We start from the raw sequence: 20466 nt of genomic DNA, 5'->3' as shown, positions 1-20466 counted from the left end.
CAACAGATTTTATGGTTTATATCATTACTGTAGACCAGCGGAATCCAATAGTGGATAGAGAATTAAGGAATTAGTCCTTAAAGTACACTGGTAGTGTTGGATATCCATTGATAATAATGTTTCTCTAGTGTCCTGAGAACACAAGCTGAAGGCTGTGAATTTCCACATATGTAACAGGATAGCACAGCTTTACAGCCTAAACTCACAATATATATATTTATACTGTACAACCATCAATTGTGTGCTAAACTGACATCCAAAGAAACATATTTGAGATTTATTTTGAGGTTTCCACTAAATATGTCCTAAAAGACAAAGGGTTCAGGCTGTCGTTTACATTTTAAGCCAGAGAAGGGGCTGTTAATTAGTGAAATCAGCTGCTTTGTTGTAATGAAAACTGCCATGCTCAAGGGCTTTGCTGACAAATATAATATGTGCTTAACACTTCACTGACAGTTTAATTATTAAAGAGCCTAGTCGTTATAGTACGGTCTTTCCCCAGCCTGCCAATGCCCATTACAGCATCCGTTTAAGTACGTTGTCCTGTAGCATTTTTCTAACCGTCTTTAAATTCACCCATTAAAGGAATTTAGAAATTCAGAGCAGGAGACGAGGGTTTCCAGCTGTCCAGGGAGTAAAAGGGAAAATTTGGTAATTCCCAATACAATGTGGAAATCACCTTACATGTCCTGTCAGTGTGTCCCTGAACAAGATACTCAGCTCCCATCTGTGTCTGTTCTAAGTGACTCTCATTAAGATCCTTGGTTGAATGTCTAGAACATAATGCAGTATTGATAATCATGTATTTCTAGTACTGAACACTGTAGCTGACAGTTCTTTCCATTGCAGAGCCCCCACCGTCGTGTGTTTAAAGCGTTGCCATTGATTTCCTTCCAAGAGATTTGCTTCGAAATGAATTACAGCTGCAGAAACATTTTCTAGATGTTGAATGTAAGAAACGGCAACATCTGTAGGGTGTATTTATCTAAGAGGGGCCATTACCGCTCCTTTCAAGTGTCTCATGCGTCTGAGGGGTTCATTAGAAGTGATGACTGCATGTTAATTAGATTAAAAGATGAATAGATCGGCGGTGCATTCTTGTATAGTGCTTTCCTTTGGGTTTAGAGTGCATGTTGATGAAATGGACATGATACCGACGATTCTGATAATAATTTTTTAAAAGCTGATTAGTCTGCAAGGGGAAGCATGCACCCTCCTGCACACACAACACAGCAGACAAACAAAAAAAAAGGCTTTTTGATTACAAGGTTACCACACAGGCAATAGATGTGAAATGCTTGAGGAAACACTTTGACTAAACAAGTATGAATGAACTCTGGGTGGTGGATTCTGATGGGTGGATCTCTGGTTAGTCTACCTGAATCACCTTGTATTGATCTGACAAAAGTGAAAGAGTCCTTGTATTTGTCTTCACTAATTTGGTTTCAGAGATGACGTCATCTAACTCGGTTGTCCCTCAGCCGTTTGAGATTTGGCTGCTCTGCCTCAGTAAGAAATACTGCAGTATAATCCACTGCAGTACAGCCATCATCTGACACTTATGTGGCACTCTGTGTTGCCCCTGTGTTTGCCAGGAAAGTGAAATCATCCTAGTTAGGCATTGCCAGACTAAAGATCACCAGGGCAAATGTGACCTCATTTGTTAAAATTTTAATTAGGTCGTTACATCATCCAAACACGCATCTTGCCACAATGGTCCAGTTGAGATTTGACATGACTGTTTACAGCAACAATTGATTTTGATGAAGGAATATACAGACATTTGGCTTGTGGTCCTGTGTTAAGCTAATTAAATGATTCATTCATTAAAAATGGTAACATAGACTGCTAACACAGGAAGTTGTAGGTCACAAGTCCACAATGAAGGAGCTGTGGACTTGAGTAAATTGTCGATTTGTCTGCAGACAACCTGACCTTTGTAAAGGTTAACTGGTAGGCCCAAATTAGACAAGTGGCTAGCCATGTGCTCAACTTGTGCGCTAATTAACATGCTTGCAAACTGTTAGCTGGGAAGGCCAAACTTAAAATGTAAAAAAAAAAAAAAAAAAAAAAGTAATCGACTTTCACAAGTAGGTGTCACTACACATAAAAATTTAAAATAAAGTTTCGCAATCGGTATAGAATGCTATGCGATGGTAGCTAGTCATTTTGGTTTTTTGGAAATGCTAAGTATATTAAAATCTCCTACTATTTTATGCTATGCTAACCAAAACTCATGCAACCTATCAATTTCTCCTCTTCTGCTAACAAAAATGGTGGTTCAATATAATTGGCTAAAAAAAGTTGCATGATGTGACGTCACAGCTCAAGGACCACCCATTTAGCTCATTTTCTCGACAGCCTATTGGTTAGGCTTAGTCATGTACCACGTGACAGCCAGTTGGGGTCCTACTAGCCACGCCCCCTACCTAGCTATTTGTTGCAGAATGAAAAAAATCCACTTAATAACTCAGGTATTACATGAAATTCAGAAAGTGGATCACAAACTGCACCACCTGGACACTCCGGAACCACGCTGGTTGTCTTAATGAGCGAATAAAAAGTTATTAAGTTTTTAGGATGACAAGCCTCCCATTGGTCAGTTTGTGCTGTATGCAAATCAGGCGGCTACGTCAGATCCTGAACTTGAGCGCCATTTTTTCCTCAATAGGGGAAGAAAGGGACAAAAGCGGGACCAAAAATAACTTATCTCGGGGGTGCGTTCGCAAAATATCACCTTTCATATCTGACTACGGTCTTCGTGCGCCGGTGTGTGCGGACGGAGGATGCGGCTCGGGTGAGTGTGTGCGCCGCGCCGGCAGCAGACGCAGCTCACCGACACACACAGTTGCGGGCCGGTGGAAGTGGAGACGTTAGCTCTGCCGGAGGAGGCACAGCGACGACTAACGTTAATCTACGCTGAAAATTGGACGAGGTAAATATGTGCGAGGAGGCTGTGGGCATCCTCAAGTAGGGAGATGCGCGGTCGCCGGCTCAGTGACCCGGCTTGTTGCTGTCAGCGTGCTACCAGAGGCGGTTTAACGTCTAGAATGAGGCAGACACGCACACTGTGCTGTTAGCATGGTGACAGTTGTATGAGGGAGCAGCTTTTAGTTTGCAGGTGATCTAAATCCCACACTTTTATCTGACTGAAAATAACCGTGCTACCCGTCAGTGACTGGCTGGTATTTATATGCAGTGAAATCAGCTGTTGCACAGTAGCTGTTGTGTTTTTGTTTTAGCACAACGCGTGTTCACACATAATATCCATGTTCAAGCATGCATGCAAGACTTTCACCCTGTGACATTTTTAGCGAGGTATTAGTAAATACATAATGATGATGTGCATGATATGTTTATGCTGCAGCTGAATAGTTATCTACATCGTTATAACAAGTTGCATTAAGCAGTTTTCATGTGCGTTTTTTGTGCTTTTTGCATTCTACCATTATATTATAAAGTGATGTTGATGTTCCTGCTGCATGGTTGACGGAGACGCTGATCTAACTTTATTGATTGTGTTGATCTTTGTTATTCTGTCTGTGTTATTTTATGCTTGCTTCACCAGTGTATGTAATCAATAAAAATAATATTTTTTTAAAAATTAATTAATGGTTACTCTCTAGAATTTGACAGTAAATGTTGTGACATAATTAAGGCTTACAATTTAGGGGGAAATGTGTAATTTCTACTTTTTAAAGACTACAATTATATTTTCCTAATTTTTTTATGTATTCACTATGCAGTGGATTTAAAGAATGTGATGGCATTTTACTACATGAGACACCATCAAAAGCATGACTGTCAAACAAGGAGGCAGACAGGAATTTGTTAAATTATTCACCCAACTGTGTCAACCCTGCAGAGGACTTGCTGTATAATGTTTCTTTAATTGGAGCATTTGCAATTTGCATTGTTAAAAATGATTTGATTTGCAATCGATGCATTATTTAGGCCTAGACACCACATTGATGCACAATTTAACGTAATCTAGATAAGTAGGCTACAGATAGTTGTATACTTTGTGCTACATAACAAATCCAAACTTGTTTTCCTACATCAGGCTGGTGAGGAATCATGTATCAAGCCCCAGTTTTAAATATTGAGAAGATCAGAAAGGCACGGAAAGCGGTGAAGAGCATCCTAGGCGAGATCGGCCTGGAAGACTGTCAGAACCTGCTGAAGGTATGTTATCGTGTAGCATGATCGTGCATGTGTCTAACTGCAAGGATTGGTGCTAAATTCGGATTTTAATTGCTTAGATCCATTTTTTAAATTGAATTTAAGTAATCTTTTGTTTGACTGTTCACATTACTCTTTAAATGTAGCCAGTATCAGATTCCAGTGTCAAGCACAATAAGCACATGGCAAAAGACTGCAATGAAATGCAATGAACAAGGAAAAAACAACTTAGTTACATGCATGCACGCTCAGTGAATATTAGGCCAATCAGGTGGAATCCTGAATGTGTCCATTCACCCACTTTGGCAATCAGATGAAGCCACAGCTAGTTGTCAGCTGCCATCAGCTTGATTGATATCAATTCGGCAGCGACTTCAAGGTTAGCATGCTTGACAGCTGCTGTCTGCGCAGCCTTTTTTCACTTTTATGTTCTCTGAGTGACTCCCTCTAGTGCAGAATTATGACGAATGTTGATCAAGGGTGACATAGAAGCTATGTGAATTCCAACATGACTGCTCAGATTGAGGATGCATTGCAAAAAACAGCAACAAAAAACAGGAGCGCATATGGAAGTGGCACAAGTCAGAAGAGTCCATGTGATTTGGGCTGTTCACACTGTGATGGCAAATGCAGATCTATAGCACAAATAAGCCAAAAGAAATATCTGGTTTGTGCCAAATTTGAGTGCAGTCTGAGGGTCAGATAGACTTACAGTGTGAATTAGGTATTTTCTCTGTTATTTGTGTGTGATAGGATTTTTCAAAAAAGCTCAAGTTGGGACTCTGCTGTTCATGGTGATTTATGTTAATTGTGTTTCTGTTTAAGAGTTCCTGCTCTATGCTTAAGGATGCAATGATAATGAGAAGAATCTGACACCTTACACAGTAATTGGAAAGTTCCTTAGAAGGTTTCACAGACCTACTGTCACCCAATCTGTTAACACCAGAGAATTAATTTTAGTTTTCATATGTCACTTAAACACAAAGCAAGTCAGCTAATCCAAAGCTACTTTCTTGTATGAGGTGTGGCTGCTAAACAATGCGACTGGGCTTATGTAAGTTGAACCATGCATGTGCAAACCACATCACATTGTTACGTTTCACCCCCTCTTGTCTCAGACAAACTAAATGAACCAAGGTTGTTTGCGGGGGAAATTAACAAAAACTGCACAAACAATAAACGGAAAACGGGGTTCTGTGGTCTAAAAGAGGATAGTGTATGGTTAAATACCACTATCCCCCAGTAAATCTACCAAAGGTGGTAAAACAAACAAAAACTAAGACCCCTTAAAAGGAAAGCATTCCCCAAAACAAAAGCAAAGAAGTGCTGGGTTCTGTACACTGACACAACACAAAGACACTTAGGTTTCCAGAAGCAGGCCGACTGATGGTGTCAAACCTTCCAGATCACCTACCCACAACCAACAGAGCAGTTGGGTGATCCCTCCTTATATCCCCATCCAGCTGATTGGCAACAGCACACAGCCGAGCTCCATCTCACAGGTGCTGCGGATTGAGCCTGATCTGAGAGTCAGGCTGTGAGCTTTCCAAGTCCATAACAATATACAATGATTAATGGACAAGCGTATACAACCACTAAAACTTTCAACCATTTAAGTAAATTAAATTACAGCATCAGTGTGATTATTTTCAAGCCACGCTTCATACATTCATTGACTGAGATGCTGCATATCAGCTGCTTCAGTGAACTATAAAAAAGACCACCGAGTGTCAAGCAAGTGTAAGTGCAGTTAAAAATTCAAACATCAAACATGGCCGACATGATGTCAACTACAGTCATGGAAAAAATTATTAGACCACCCTTGTTTTCTTCAATTTCTTGTTCATTTTAATGCCTGGTTCCACTAAAGGTATATTACCTGCAGAATACAATGAACACGACAAAAAATGCATAATACTTTATGTCCTATTTGACATGATTAAGCCTAATTGTATTATCAGGGTGTATAAGAGGATATTTCATGTCATAAGCAGCACTGCACATGCAAAAGCCTAGAGTGGTTTCCTGCTGACATTCAAGCCTTAGCACAACTCAGAAGTTGTCTGCTCTCACATAATGCCTAAAACAAAAGAATTATGTGAAGCCACAAAGGCAGCCATCTTAGCACTGCTGGAAATTAGCATGAGTGAGAGACAGGTAGTGAAAAAACTGAAGATCTCCAAGACAGCCGTTCATTAGACCAAGAAAAAACAAGCCCAACATGGTACTACCAAATGGCTAGCTGTTGCGGCAGGAAGCGTCTGTCCACCCTATGAGATGACCGTCACTCATCTGTTCCTGTGTCAGGAATTGTCGTCAGACCTCCAGGGACCTTAAAAATGAGTGAACACTGTAGAGAAATGTGACTTGTTTGGCAAGGACAGTTGGAAACTGACTTCTTGAAGCTGGTCTGAAGTCACACAGAACAGGAAGAAGCTCTTCATCAATGAAAGGCAGAGGAAAGCCTGGTTACTCTTTGCTAGGGATCACAAGGATTGGACTGTTGATGATTGGGCTAAGGTTCTCTTTAGTGATGAATCCAGTTTTCAGTTGATGTCCACTCCAGCCAATGTACTGGTTAGGAGGAAGCCTGGAGAAGCTACAAACCAGACTGTCTGCCCCTACAGTAAAACATGGGGGTGGATCAGTGACCATCTGGGGTAGTTTCAGTCTGGGTGGAACAGGGCCAATGAACCAGGTCATGCACAGGGCTACTCTTGAAAACAGTCTTCTTCCATCAGCTGGAAAACTCCTGCCTCCAATGACTGGATTTTCCAACAAAACAATGCCCCTTGGCACATGGCAAAGTCAGTTAAAGCCTGGATGGAGAACCAGAACATTGGAACCACGCCTTGGCTGCTCAATCACCAGATCTAAATCCAATTGAAAACCTGTGGAAAATCACCAAACGCAAAATGGAAAACCACAAGCCCAAAAACAAAGTAAATTAGTTAGAATTTGTGCAACAGGAATGGGCTGCTGTGACAGCAGAACAATGTCAGAAGCTGGTGGAGATCATGAAGAGACGCATGGCTGCAGTCATCAGAAACAATGGTTATGCAATCAAGTACTAACTCCTGTGTGGATCATGTGACAGAAAATACAACACAATTTGTTTGTCCAAATGTACGTTTAGTTGTACTAGGCGTTAAATTGAGCAAGAAATTGAAGAAAACAAGGGTGGTCTAATAATTTTTTTCTATGATAGTATACTAGCATTTTGACCATCATATTTTATAGTCAGCTCTGGACCCGGAAACCTCTGACCTCAACTGCTGTGTTTTCTCTGTGTGCTTTGCCAATTTTTACAGTAGACAGAACTGAGTTAATGAACTAATGAATTTCATTTCAAAAAAGGTTTCAGAAAGTCATGTACCATATTAATAAAACAGTAAATTCAGTCAACACCGTATCAGATCGAATGGCAGCCTCACAGAGTATAAATGAATAAATGATAAGAGAATTTAGTTTTTACTGTTTGAAATAAAAAGAAAAACTGATTGTTTTAAAAACATGCTTGAATTTGATATCATGATGGTTACACTGAGAGAAAGCTCTTCTGGGTTATGTGGTTTTTTTTTGTTTGTTTTTTTTTGAGGGAGGTTGTTATAGCAACAGGTAGGGTTGGGCACTATAGCGTCACCTGTTAACTGTTACAGATCAGGACTGCTTTATGGCCGTGTTGAATTACAGGATTTTTCCATCAATATGACATATTGATAATATAATATAACAACATGTAACAGAGTATTTTACCCAGATCACATACCCAGAGCAACAAGGTGGTAAACAGATGCTCTACTGACAGCAGCAGTGCTTAGTTTGTTTGGACAAATTACATGCTTTACTACCAAACTTAATTTGTTTTATTTAGACTGCAAAAAAATCCCTAAACATACATACTGCTTAAACAAAAACGAAACATTATAACCTTCATCGAGGAAGGATGTATTGCAGGACTGTATTATATTAGCTAGATGTAGCTAACAAACTGGCAAATGCAAACACAATTATGCTAATCCTTATTTACTTTAAAAAACACCTTGAATGTAGGTCTTTGAATGAAAGTGTTTGCTGTTACTTATGACAAATATTTGTTTGTGTATTCTTCACTGTGCAGACTCTCAATGAAAGCTCTGAGAAAAGCTCTGAAGAAGAAGAGGCCTTTCAGGAAACTGAGTGGGTTGACTTCACAGATGGATACAATGGCAGACTGCATAAGAAGGTGAATTAACACACATTAGTGTTTTTGTTAAATAATTAAAAATGTCACCATCTGTTGCTGTTAGTTACAAATCTGTGCACACTTTAATTTTAGCTTGTTTGTCTAAAATAATTTTTGTCTCTCTCCACAGTGGCCTTATCGGTCTCGATCTCTGTGCTGTAACCTGTGCAAGTATTCTTCACAAAACATCTACAACTTCCGGAGCCATGTGTCTCGCTGCCACGCTTACGTCCAGACGTTCTGTGCGCTGGCGCCCTGCACTCAGTGCCTCTTCATCGGCCACCCAAAGGTTGTCAAGAAGCACATGCTGTTCTTCCACGCCAAACTCCCCGTGCCAAACACTCACATACAGCTGTCAAGGGAAGGGTCTTTAACGACCCACCGTGGAAACGAGAGGTATCAGTGCCGAAGATGTGGATTTCCGACGTCTTCTGTCTTTACAATGAAGAAGCACATCATCCTCAAGCACCTGGACAGTTTGGCAGAGCAGTACATCGGTTACAGATTACACCTGCAGGGGAGTTCATCTGTAAAGGTCTACTGCTGCAAGGTGTGTAAGGTGAACACTGGAAACCTAGACCAAATGTTGCATCACATGCTGGTTGAGCCGACGCACTATTCGGTCAGCACACAAGTGCAGAGTTTGATTTATGAGAACAAGAACTACACCATTAAACCGACACCTAATGGGAATGGCTTGTTTGTGACATTTCCAAGTATCGCTCCAAAACCACAGCAACCTCAAACGTTCAACAGTAAGCCGTTGGTCTTACCGAGTAACGGCCAACCCGCTGGGACTGTACTGACGTTACAGCAGCTACAAGGAACTACAAACAGTACTACTCTGATCTGTGCCCCTGGAAGTAACCAGGCTTTTCTGCCTCCTCAAGCATCAGCGCTAGTGCAGCTAGCTAGCGCTGAGGCTAAAGGTTTGCTCCAGCCTGGTGCCACGATAGCCCTCCGAAGTGCTTTGCCCCAAGGGCCGTCTATGGTCCAGCTTCCCACAGTGTCCAACGTGTCACTGAAACAGGCACCAGTGACTTTAGCTCCTGCTGCTCCTCCACCACAACTGACTCCAAAACCGCAGCAAATCCTTCTTCCATCAGGACTGCAGGCCAACGTGGCAGCTCAAACTGGGACTGTACCTAAGCCTGCTGTGGCTGCAAAAAATGCATCAACAAACCAAACGGCCCTGCAAGGTACAATGCTGACTTCACAGTCTCTGCTGAGTCACCTGATCCCGACTGGCAACAAAGTGAACGGCATGCCCACGTACACTTTTGCTCCGCTGCAAGTAGCGATGCCTGGTTCTCAGAGCACAAGTACCCCTCATAAGACTGCTGAGCAACAAAGCAACACCTTGCCACAAACTAAGAAATGGATTACATGTCCCCTCTGTAATGAACTTTTCCCTTCCAGTGTCTTTGACATGCATACAGAGGTCGCACACCAGACTAAATCCGCTACATCAAAGTCAGAAAGTGTGGCGGCACGAGCAGCATTCCTGAAGAAAATGCCTGACAAAACTGTCAAATGTTTAACATGCAAAATTTTACTCTCAGAAAAGAGCGTCTTCCAACACCTGCTGCACGGCCTGAATTGCTTATACTGCTCAGCTTTGTTCTTTTCAATCAAACAGCTTGCAGAGCATGTAAAGCAGCACAATCCCACAAGCAAAGCCTACTGTGATTTCCTGAGGCAGAAATACAGGGTTTATTCTAAAGGTGTTGGAGGGATCCTGTTCCCTTACTTTGATGTCCACACCACTGCACCCAAAGAGGTCCTAGGAGACACGGAGGTCAATCTCGCCTTGGTCACAAATTCCCTCGATCTGATCTTCTTTAAGTTGCAGCCCAGCAGCCAGCCAGAAATCTGTCCAGCTCCTGTAAAGATCAACAGTGCGTACTGTCCCTTCTGTGACGAAAAGTTTCAGCACGAATCTGAACACCTGCAGCACCTGAAGCAGAAGCACTACGTAGCACCCACCATTCATGCCATCCTCAAGACGGAGGCTTTCAAGTGCATATACTGCAACGGTGTTTACACAGGAAAGGTCACCCAGCAGGCTGTGATGCTCCACATTCAGCGATGCCGGTGTTCACCGAAACCACCACCGCCCCCCAAACCACCTACAGTTGTACCACAACATCCACCACGAGTAGCTCAGCAGCTCAGTCAGGCATCCGGACTCTATTTTCTGCAAGTGCCACAGGGGCTGACTATGAAACAGACTTTAACTCCAGCTCGTGTGATTTCTGCTGCACGCCCTCCGCAGCCTCTAGAAACAGAAGCAGAGATGCAGTCTAAGAAGAGGCTGGAGGCTGCATGGAGGGAGGTCATGGAGGCCAACAAACGGGAGCGAGAACAAAGGGCCGCCATGCGCAGGAAGCGGGAGCAGGAAAAGTTGCTGCCTCCACCGGAGGCCGAGATTCAGAGCGACCCCTCGGTGAAGCTGATGCTGGAGCCGACGGCGGTGGAGCGGCGCTGCGGCGAAGAGCGCAGAGACTTCATATCGAAATACTTCAACGTGAATCCCTACGCGACCAAAGCCGAGACCGACGAGCTGTGCAGGAGGCTGTCGCTCACCAAAGCAGAGCTGGCAGCGCTGTTCAGCAAGAAGCGCAGCAAGTGCATGAGGAGTCTCAAGAGGAACACGACTGCAGTTCTGCTCGGCTTCAACATGACTGAACTGAACAAAGTTAAGCACAACCTAATCATCCCTGAGCCGCAGCCCCCAGATACTGCCGAGCTGCCGGACGACGATGAAACGGAGCAGATGGAAAACAGTGAGGATGGACCTGAGCCGATGGATGAAAGTGGAAATGATAAAGCTGCAGAGGAGGAACAGGTGGAGCCGATGGAGTGAGTTAAAAAAATGTGTGAAACTGGAACCTGAAAACAGCAAATAATACAAATGTATGATTAAAAAACAGACTAAAAAAAACAGTGATGGCCTTTTCTGTTGACAGACATTAGAGAAGTTCATGACACATCTTAAACAATGATGTATTTCCTTAAAGTTCACCTGTAACTGAGGCAGTTTGTTAATGTAGCCTTCATTATTAGTGCTTCATCTGACTTCAGTAGGTTGCAGTGGTCTACATCCTAATTTCCACATTAATGCTAAGCCTTGTTGTTGATGCTCCTTTGGAACATGATGATGAATACACAGATGTATTGTCTGAATTAGTATGATGCAAGTATTTCGCTCTATACAGTCTCTCATCCAACAATGGCTACAGACTTCAACTTTAATACTGATGCGCCCCTAGTAGCTGCTTTTTACACCCTTTATTTAAGCCTGTTTGTACAAAGTTGTATTTTATTTTGTAGTGAAAACAATGTTATTAAGTTCATTTTATTATGTCAAAGCTTTCCTTCACAGATTTGAACAGCTCCTTGCTTTAATTTGTCATGTTTTGTTTCACCTTTGGGATCATTCGCACCACTTTCCCCTCCACATTTTTACATTTTTAAGGAGATTATTTTTTGTCTTTGTTTCTCTTTCACCAACTCCCGCAGCCCTTTGAGATATTGAGAGGAATGTTCATCGTGCAGTTTTCAAGCCAAATCCTAAAGAATGTAAAAATGTTTGAGTTGTCCGATCGATAAATTCCCACAGTTAAAGAACTCCTTGTTGACCACGTTGCTTGCATGAGCTTTTGTTTCGTTGTCAGATGAAATTATAATTTGTGCCATTGTGGAGTCGACATATTTGCATAGACGTGGAAATTTACGTAGAGACTCAACGAAAACATAAAACATGATACTGGGTGTTCCCCACTTAGCTTCTGTTCTCCTGACAGCTGTTTTTTGTACTATACTTGTATTTTCTATAATTCCTAGAGTATGAGAAATGTTGGGAGAGGTCACAAATAAATATCATTCTGTCCAAGGCCACTGTGTTGTATAAAATAAAGTGGTATCCTTTTACATAAATGGTTAATTTTTATTTTCATTTTATAATAAAAATTTCATTTTCAATTAAGCTATGTTTAAGCATCCCAAGGTATTTTTCTTTCATTTGCAACTGGAAACTCGTTCTCCACTCTTCTCCTCAATCCGCCAAACAGAACATATTGAATAAAGGCAATGGATTATGTGCAATAAAAGGCTGGCAAGTGTATAATCTTGAGTGTGTCATCGGCGTTTAATATTCCCCTGAGAAATACTGCAGCTAAACATTTTTTCTGCCTGGCACATCTGTAAATTAAATACATTTGTCAACAGAGTTTCATTACTTGGTAATAATTAAGACAAGGTGTTGGGCCCAGCCAAACGTCTCATTATTAAATGCATGTATTATCAAGTTCTGGCCACACAGTGGTGCCAGCTCTGCTTCAGAACTGACTGTCGGTCTACAAGAACAAAGTTAGTTTGCAAAAGATCTCACCACAAAGTCCACTTAATAGGTTTTCTGTTAACCTCACCTCACTGTCTTCATCATCACTATTACATATTGTCATCATTTAACTATCATTGAAATTACATATAAAGCGACGTGAAAGTCAAAATGTCTCTGTGAACAGCGATGTGAGTAGAAAATTGAACTGATCTCCAACTGCCACAAATAGGAAGCACAGTTTAAACATGTTTAGTGCTATATTTTATCTTGCACAATTCTAAAGTGGAAAAAAATAAGAACCACGCACATTTTAATGCATCCAAAGAGGTTCAGGCTCTTGGATAACTTCTACAAAGGTGTCACCCCTAATTAGCTGGTTTGTTCACGATCAGCATTTCAAAGCAACAGTATCCCAAGAGCACTCTAAAAATTAAAATAATTGATGCCCAAAAAGCAGGAGAACGCTACAAGAAGAAGCTTTTCGTGTAGCTGCTTCCTCGGTTCATAATGTAATCAAGAAATGGCAGCTGATCAGATGAGTGAAGGTCCAGATGAAGTCAGGAGGCTAAGAAAACTTTCAGAGAGAATTGCTTGTATGATTACTAGAAAGGCAAATCAAAACACAGGAAGATTTATCAGACAGCTGTGCAGCAACACCTGCTTCACTAAGGAAAACCTGTCTTGTTTTGCAAATGAGCATCTAAAGAAGCCTGATGTATTTTGTAAAAAGTCCTGGTGCTGAAATAGAACTTTTGGCTGCAATGAGCAAAGCTTTATATGGAGAAAAACGAGTGAAGTATCCGAAGACTTCGTAGAGTTGATAAAGAATTTAGTTAAAACAGCAGCAAACTCTGGAAGCAAACAACGCGATCAGGGTAATAATCCAAACACAACTCAGAATCTGCAATAACCACCTTAAGACTTGGCAATAGTTTTCACAGTCCCCAGAAATCAACACAAATGTCTTGAAAAATCTGTGGCTTTAACTCAAAACACGCAAGACAGCCCAGAATCTCACAGAACCAGGAGGAGGAGTGCTTGTTTGGCGCATTTTTGCTCATTCTTGCAAGAGAAATGAGAATAAATCTGCCAAACAAGCTGTAAATGACTAGACAAAAAGAGTTTATACAAGCTGCGATACTTCCACCGGAGCTACTGCTGAGTACTGACCATGTAGGATGAATGTGTGCTTTGGGCCCTTTTCGTTGTTATCATTTTGAAACTATAAAATGGGTAAATAAAAGCTCCTTAAAATATTTCAGAAACATGGCATTTGTAAGTTTGTGCCATCTGGAAATGAGGGCATCTTTTACATGCTTAGTTATTCTCAGTAACAGAAACATCTGCATGGCACTGTAGCATGATTAAGGTAATAGAGAAGGCAGAGATGCAGTTGAAGCCCTAAATTCTACTAAGCTGAGGACGTTGAGATTTTTTTTTTTGATCAAACTTCTTTGTCACCACATGTCCAGCTCATTAGCGATTCTCTACTTTGTCCTGTTCTTCATGTTATCAGAACAACTAATATGTTTTCGTCAATTTCAAGTTCAAGACCCAGAAATTAAAATGTAACGTCTACTTCATGACTGATTTGATCTGATCGAGGATTGAGGGGCCGCTGTAGGTGTTGGTTTCAATGGCCTCCAGCCTCTTCAGGTACTCGTCTGGGAGGCCATTCTGCTCTGCACCCAGGCACACCACCTGACAGGAAAAACAATAAAACACAACAATTAATGTCCTGATTAGACACAACAACATTGGTTTAGTTAACAAGTGACTTTTAATGTGTCAGTCACTGCAGACAGTTTCATGGCTTAAAGGTCCCAAATGGTGAAAGTCCTAATGAATTGTGTTTTGTGGTGATTGTAACCATAGAGGTGTACAATAAAAGCTTTTGAGATATCAAGACATTCTACTTGTACATACTACTGGACATAAGTGCTGCCTTCGACACCATAGACCACTCTGTACTTCTAGACTAGATAGATTAGTAAAGTATCTATCTATCTATCTATCTATCTATCTATCTATCTATCTATCTATCTATCTATCTAGACTGACTGGTTGCTCTGGTTCTCTATGTCACTAGTAGAACATTTTTAGCAAGCATGGAGGTTGCTCGTTCAAAAGCTATAAACTGAATTGTGGTATTCATCAGGGTTCTATTTTAGTTCCTCCATTTTCTAAATCTCTCCATGTTCCTGCTTGGAAATATCATCAGGAGGCACAGCTTCAGCTTCCATAGTTATGCTGACGACACACAGCTGATGACCCCAGGCCAGTCAAGGCCCCTTTTTAACTATATTTTAGATATTAGCTCATGGATGGCAGAGACCTTTCTATATGCAACTGGAACAAAACTGAGGTTGTGGTCATTGGTACTAAAATGCAGTTCAGTTTAGGTAGACAGAAATGGATCATGAATGTAGGTAAACTGGAAAAAATAATGATCCAAGGCACAACAATCAGCAATATTCTTCAGAGAGGAGATTAACACATTTGAACAACTGGATTTCAACTCAGACTTTGTATTTTGTCTGGTTTTGTAGCTTACTCCATAACTACAAGCACAAACATCGAAACCATCTCAGCAATTAAAAAATCTAGACGTTATCTTGGATTCAGGACTCAGTTTTGAGCCCCACATTAAAAAATAACCAAGATGGCATTTTACATTTTAAAAAATACCACCAGACTGCAACCATTCACTAATATATGCTTGAATTACATGTCAGATTGATTGTTATAATGCTCTCCTATCTGGTTTTCCTAAGAAAACTGTGGTTCTACTTCAATTGTCATTCCTGTGTAACACCTAACTAACCAATAGTCATCCAGCCCAAACTGTCAATCACAGTCACAGACAGCATGTTCTTACTGAAGGAGGCGGGAACAACAGCAGCTCATTGGTTTCAGAGCAAAACAGCACATTTAAAACAGCCTAAAACCAGGAGTTATACAAAAATGGTTAAATCAAGAAACTTGAAAAACTGAAAGACTCACTGTGGGGACATATGAGATTTGGATTAATTTACTGAAAAGAGGCACAATGTTGGACTTTTAAGTGGAATGTATTCTCTCAGGACTGGTGTATGTTTACAAGCCTCACACCTGTTTGTACTGAGGAGAGGGAGGACAGGCGTGGAAGTTGTTCATCTGATACGTCCTGCAGAGCATCAGTCCTTCATTCGTTTCCACTAAGACCTCCAGGGGAGAGTACTTTCCCTGACTCACTCCTTCCTGGCTAAAGACACAGAAAAAAGTCCACTGCGTGTGTTAAAACTAGACACATTAACTTCTAGGGTCAATATAGAATTGAGGGACTTTTGAAGTCTATGGGATATATCGCATACATTTTTTTTAAAAGTAAAAAAAAAAAAGTTTTTTATGTTCATTATGATCATGTCTTTACAAATTCCATAATTAGTTATTAATAAAAAATGACTGGATATCACTAAAATGTCAACTAAATAACTGTACGAATTTAATAACAACCACCTTCTAATTAGCTAAACAATAATAAAATGAGATTATTCAAAAATAGTTTTGATTGTGGTCTTTTTATTAAGTTGAGATAATCATGACAGATATTTCTTTTTTGGCAATATATCACATTTTATATGGAAAATGAATTTTATCTGAGTCTGAGAAATCACTTTCAACTAAGTTGGCCATGTAGGCGGCCATGTTGATTTTAGGCCTGAAAACGGCAAAAATGTCAACTACGATACCTGTCAATTATGTTACAAAAAGTCCCGCAATTACATATTAACCGTCTAAACTAGAATGTGTGTTTTTGTGCGTGCGTCTCACTTGTCCAGGCTCGTGAGGTTTTCGTTGCTCAGTGTCCAGATCACGCCCCACACTTCTGCGCCTGGACAGAACTCGATGGTGGCCACTCCGCCGTGCCACGCATTGTCCACATGTCTCTCCCACAGGCCAAAGTTCAGCACATAGTCCTGTACATGCATACACAAACACATACAGACACACACACAGACAGGAGGTGGTGATGGCTGGCAGGACAAAACACCCAGCAGTGATGAGGCATTGTGTCTGTCTAACAAAATGTCTTTTATGTTCCTGTGATGTAATGAGCGGTGCTGTTTGTGGGTTCAGCAGAGTCCCCAGTGAGCCTGTTGGTCATAACAGCACGGCTGCACTCGCTAAACTCTGGCTCTGTTGTTGCAGCTGCTTCATCTGAGGAGGTGGTACAGGAACACTTGTTTTCTATATGATCTCTATGTCCTAAAGTAGTACTAACTCTGCTCTAAATCCACTCAGGACTGAGAAGAGGGATGCGTTAATCACAAAAAATAATAATGCTTCACGTGACACAGCATATTACAGCATATTAGCTTAACAGCAGGTACATATGTATGTGGTTTGTTCTTCTAGGCTGCTCATCAAACTCCATGAAGGTCACTACAGAGCACAATAGTGACTTTGTGTAAAAATTTCGTCCTACTGCCGCACAAAAGCTTTCCTTTACAGCTTTCCATTACAGCCATTCACATATTTCATCATTGTTACTGTAAAAATGAATAAACTGGAAATACTCGTGTTAATACAAGCCACATGTTGTCACTAGAACAGCTGTGGAGATGCTTGGATACTACTATTAGTACAGAAAACCAACAGTGCAATAAATCATCACTGCTTGAATGTGCCAGTAAAAAAAAAATCACTGAACAAACAATTAGTAGTTTTAGTTTCCAAACACTGTTTTCGTACTACCTGTCAAAATCACTTTAAACCATTTAAATCATTTTAAATCACGGTGCCTTGAAAGGTGTAAATACTGTTTATTGAGTTTTAATACAATTAATATTTCTATAGATTTTAAAATTAGAAGTGTTTTGTTTATAATCTATCTATCTATCTATCTATCTATCTATCTATCTATCTATCTATCTATCTATCTATCTATCTATCTATCTATCTATCTATCTATCTATCTATCTATCTATCTATCTATCTATCTATCTATCTATCTATCTATCTATCTATCTATCTATCTATACAGCTCAGCAATGCCAGGCACTTTTCATCGAAACATTGCTTTGGTTTGGCTTTGCTCTTCACTGATTGGTCACACAGCTTCTGAACTTATTGGCTATGTAGAACAAAAAGAAAGGCTCATTGATGAACACAAAAACACTGTGAAAGCCTTTGTTTTTGACTGTATATAAAACTGCATTTTAGATGTTTTTGGCTGCGTAAAAAGCAGTGTTTTAATGACAACACTGTGAAGAGCACCTTTTGACAGACTAAAAAACTGAATTTGATTACATCTTACTGTGCTCTAGCACACTAAAAAGTAGTATATCTGACTGTATAAAGACCTGCATTTAGGGTGTTTTTTTATTTTGTAAAAAGCAGCCTTGTAGGAAATTTTGAATGCATATAAAACTGGTGATTCTGACAACACAGAGAGTGGCATTTTAATTAGAGCACAGTTAAAAACTGTATTTTCTGACAGGATAAAAAGGTCTTTTTGAGAGAAAAATGGATTTTAAAAACAGATGGATTGCAGCACTCTTGTTTGCTGATTTCTTCACCTAAAATAAGAGCTGTTGCACACCTGTTTAGAACAGCAGCTGGCTAAATTATTTGCACTATTCAAGGTAAGTTAATCAAGACTATGTCAAGTCAGTTAGAAATGAGTACGATTCATGGCCATGTAAAGACAGTTGGTGATTGATCTCCTGGGGTTTTCTCTGGTACCATCATATGGTTGACATTTTTTGCTTTTGTGCATCGTTTGAAAGGATTGTTGTGAAATTTACTACAGATATTATACAAGGTCTATGAAACAAATAGTAATGGTTTGGTAGCCTTTCCTAAGATAACTAGGTAGTAATCTTTGCAGCTTTAACAACACACTAAATGCCACAGATGAAGATTTCAGGGGTGATGTTCCCCTCAGTATTTAGGACATGTATTCATCCAATGTATTATGAAAAACTGTTACAATAAAACCAGGAAGTAAAGTTAAAATGAGCTTCTCTCTATTCAGGGACTCTGACATTACTCATTGACACAACAAAGCCTTCAAAAGGGCGGGTCTTTTTTTTCAGCATATCAAACACAGGTGTCACATTTTATCATGAGTTATTAAAGTCCAAGGTTTACCAAACTAATTAAAATCAATTCATTTATCACTAAAGTTGCCACATGCACCATTTAAAAAAAGTTACACCCTCCAAAAACACAGAAGAGTATACGTGTGTTATGACATGCCAATCGTTGATCTACAGATGATGAATTAATTGTCAGGATTGCATGCTGCTCTTACAACTGATGATATATTTAGAATTTTCACGATACCTTCCTCTACATTGTGTTTCCTTCACATTTCCACCATGCATTGATGCAGAGAGGCACAAACTAGTGCATGAAACATAATCAGAAATGCAGGAAGCAGGAAATTAAGTGTTTAACATTGCTGCCCCTCAATATTCAGGTAAAATCTACGCCCATGCTGAATGTTTTCCTCACTGTCCGTTTAAACGCACATCAAGCCTGGGGCGATGCTGCGTTCATGTCCTGTCGTGAACACTCTCAAACTGAAAGCGTTCACGGGACAAATTAGCAAAAAATCAACACAGGAAATTAATTATTAGTAATCACACATGCGTCACACATATTTTACAAACATCCGAAGCTGAATATTAGGGTTGCTATCGGATACAGCACCAAAATGTAGCTAAACCACTGGTGTTTTTGGTAATTTCCACACGACATGAACGCGCTTTATCTGTCACAGGTTGGGTTTCTATACGGACCTTCAGCCGTCCCGTGGTGCAGAAAGTCGCTGAGGGGTTCGCCAGCTGCAGTCGCTCCCTCAACAAGTTGCTTCCAAATGCGAAATACATGAAGCGACCGGTGGCAGCAGCAGCGGACATCTTTCCTCTTGGTATTATTACCGGCACGACCTGAACTAGCTATTTACCGGGAACGGAGGCTGACTTCGTCCCGTCGCCGAGCAGAGACGGACCGAATAGTAGGAGCACCAACGGTCAGGAGGGTGACGGCTATGCTAGCAACACCTCTATTAAAATGATAAAAAAAAACACACCTTTCGCAATTAAAATGTAAAAATATTCATTTAACACCCTGTTTAGAGTAATTATCATATAAAGAAATCGTGGACATACATAGAGGCTGCGGCTATGTTTTATTTTTATCATTTATCAGACGGTTAAACGTCGCTTTCAAGTATTTCCGGTTCAAATGCTAAGCTAACAGTAACAGTCTGAGTGAACACAAATATCTAATAAAGGATAGAAATCTAACACCTTGCCTCTTTTTTTGAAAAATAAAATAATTTTTAATATACTGTCATAAAAAAGTGAACTAAAGCTTCTTTTTAAAGTTATCCAAGTCCCCCCCAAATAATTAAAAATATCAGTATGAACTAAATAATTACGATTAATAAATTAAAAAATAAAGTTTTCACAATCTTAGATGCTTCTCCAATTTCCAGTAACTAGGTCAACCTCAAATGTAGTTATTTTAAAACTACGCTAAGGACTGTTCTTTCATCCACTTTCAATTAATGTACCACTTTTACATATTCTATAAATTCGGATTTAAACGTCTTTGCACTTTTACTAAAGGTATTAATACTTTTAGTCACTTATTTATTCATTTAAAAAAAGTTAATGCATTTTGTAAAACACTTGTATGTTCAAGGCAAAGCAAGGCAAGC

The 20466-nt window shown here is 40.2% G+C and overlaps 2 protein-coding genes across 2 annotated transcripts; one reads left to right on the top strand and one right to left on the bottom strand.

The window, feature by feature from the left end:
• Positions 1-90: 90 nt before the first annotated feature.
• adnp2b (ADNP homeobox 2b) lies at positions 91-12401 on the top strand. Its single transcript, XM_023263028.3, has 4 exons — positions 91-2935; positions 4064-4185; positions 8303-8407; positions 8538-12401. The coding sequence occupies exons 2-4, from the start codon at positions 4078-4080 to the stop codon at positions 11271-11273; spliced, it is 2949 nt and encodes a 982-aa protein (XP_023118796.2). The 5' UTR covers positions 91-2935; positions 4064-4077; the 3' UTR covers positions 11274-12401.
• ggcta (gamma-glutamylcyclotransferase a) lies at positions 1657-19787 on the bottom strand. Its single transcript, XM_023263030.3, has 4 exons — positions 19541-19787; positions 16566-16711; positions 15864-15996; positions 1657-14453 (listed from the first exon to the last, which is right to left on the bottom strand). The coding sequence occupies exons 1-4, from the start codon at positions 19658-19660 to the stop codon at positions 14328-14330; spliced, it is 525 nt and encodes a 174-aa protein (XP_023118798.1). The 5' UTR covers positions 19661-19787; the 3' UTR covers positions 1657-14327.
• Positions 19788-20466: the final 679 nt, after the last annotated feature.

This window comes from Amphiprion ocellaris, chromosome 15 (assembly GCF_022539595.1).
Source record: "Amphiprion ocellaris isolate individual 3 ecotype Okinawa chromosome 15, ASM2253959v1, whole genome shotgun sequence".
In the NCBI taxonomy this organism is placed as follows: domain Eukaryota; kingdom Metazoa; phylum Chordata; class Actinopteri; family Pomacentridae; genus Amphiprion; species Amphiprion ocellaris.
This window is presented reverse-complemented; position numbering and strand designations above follow the sequence as displayed.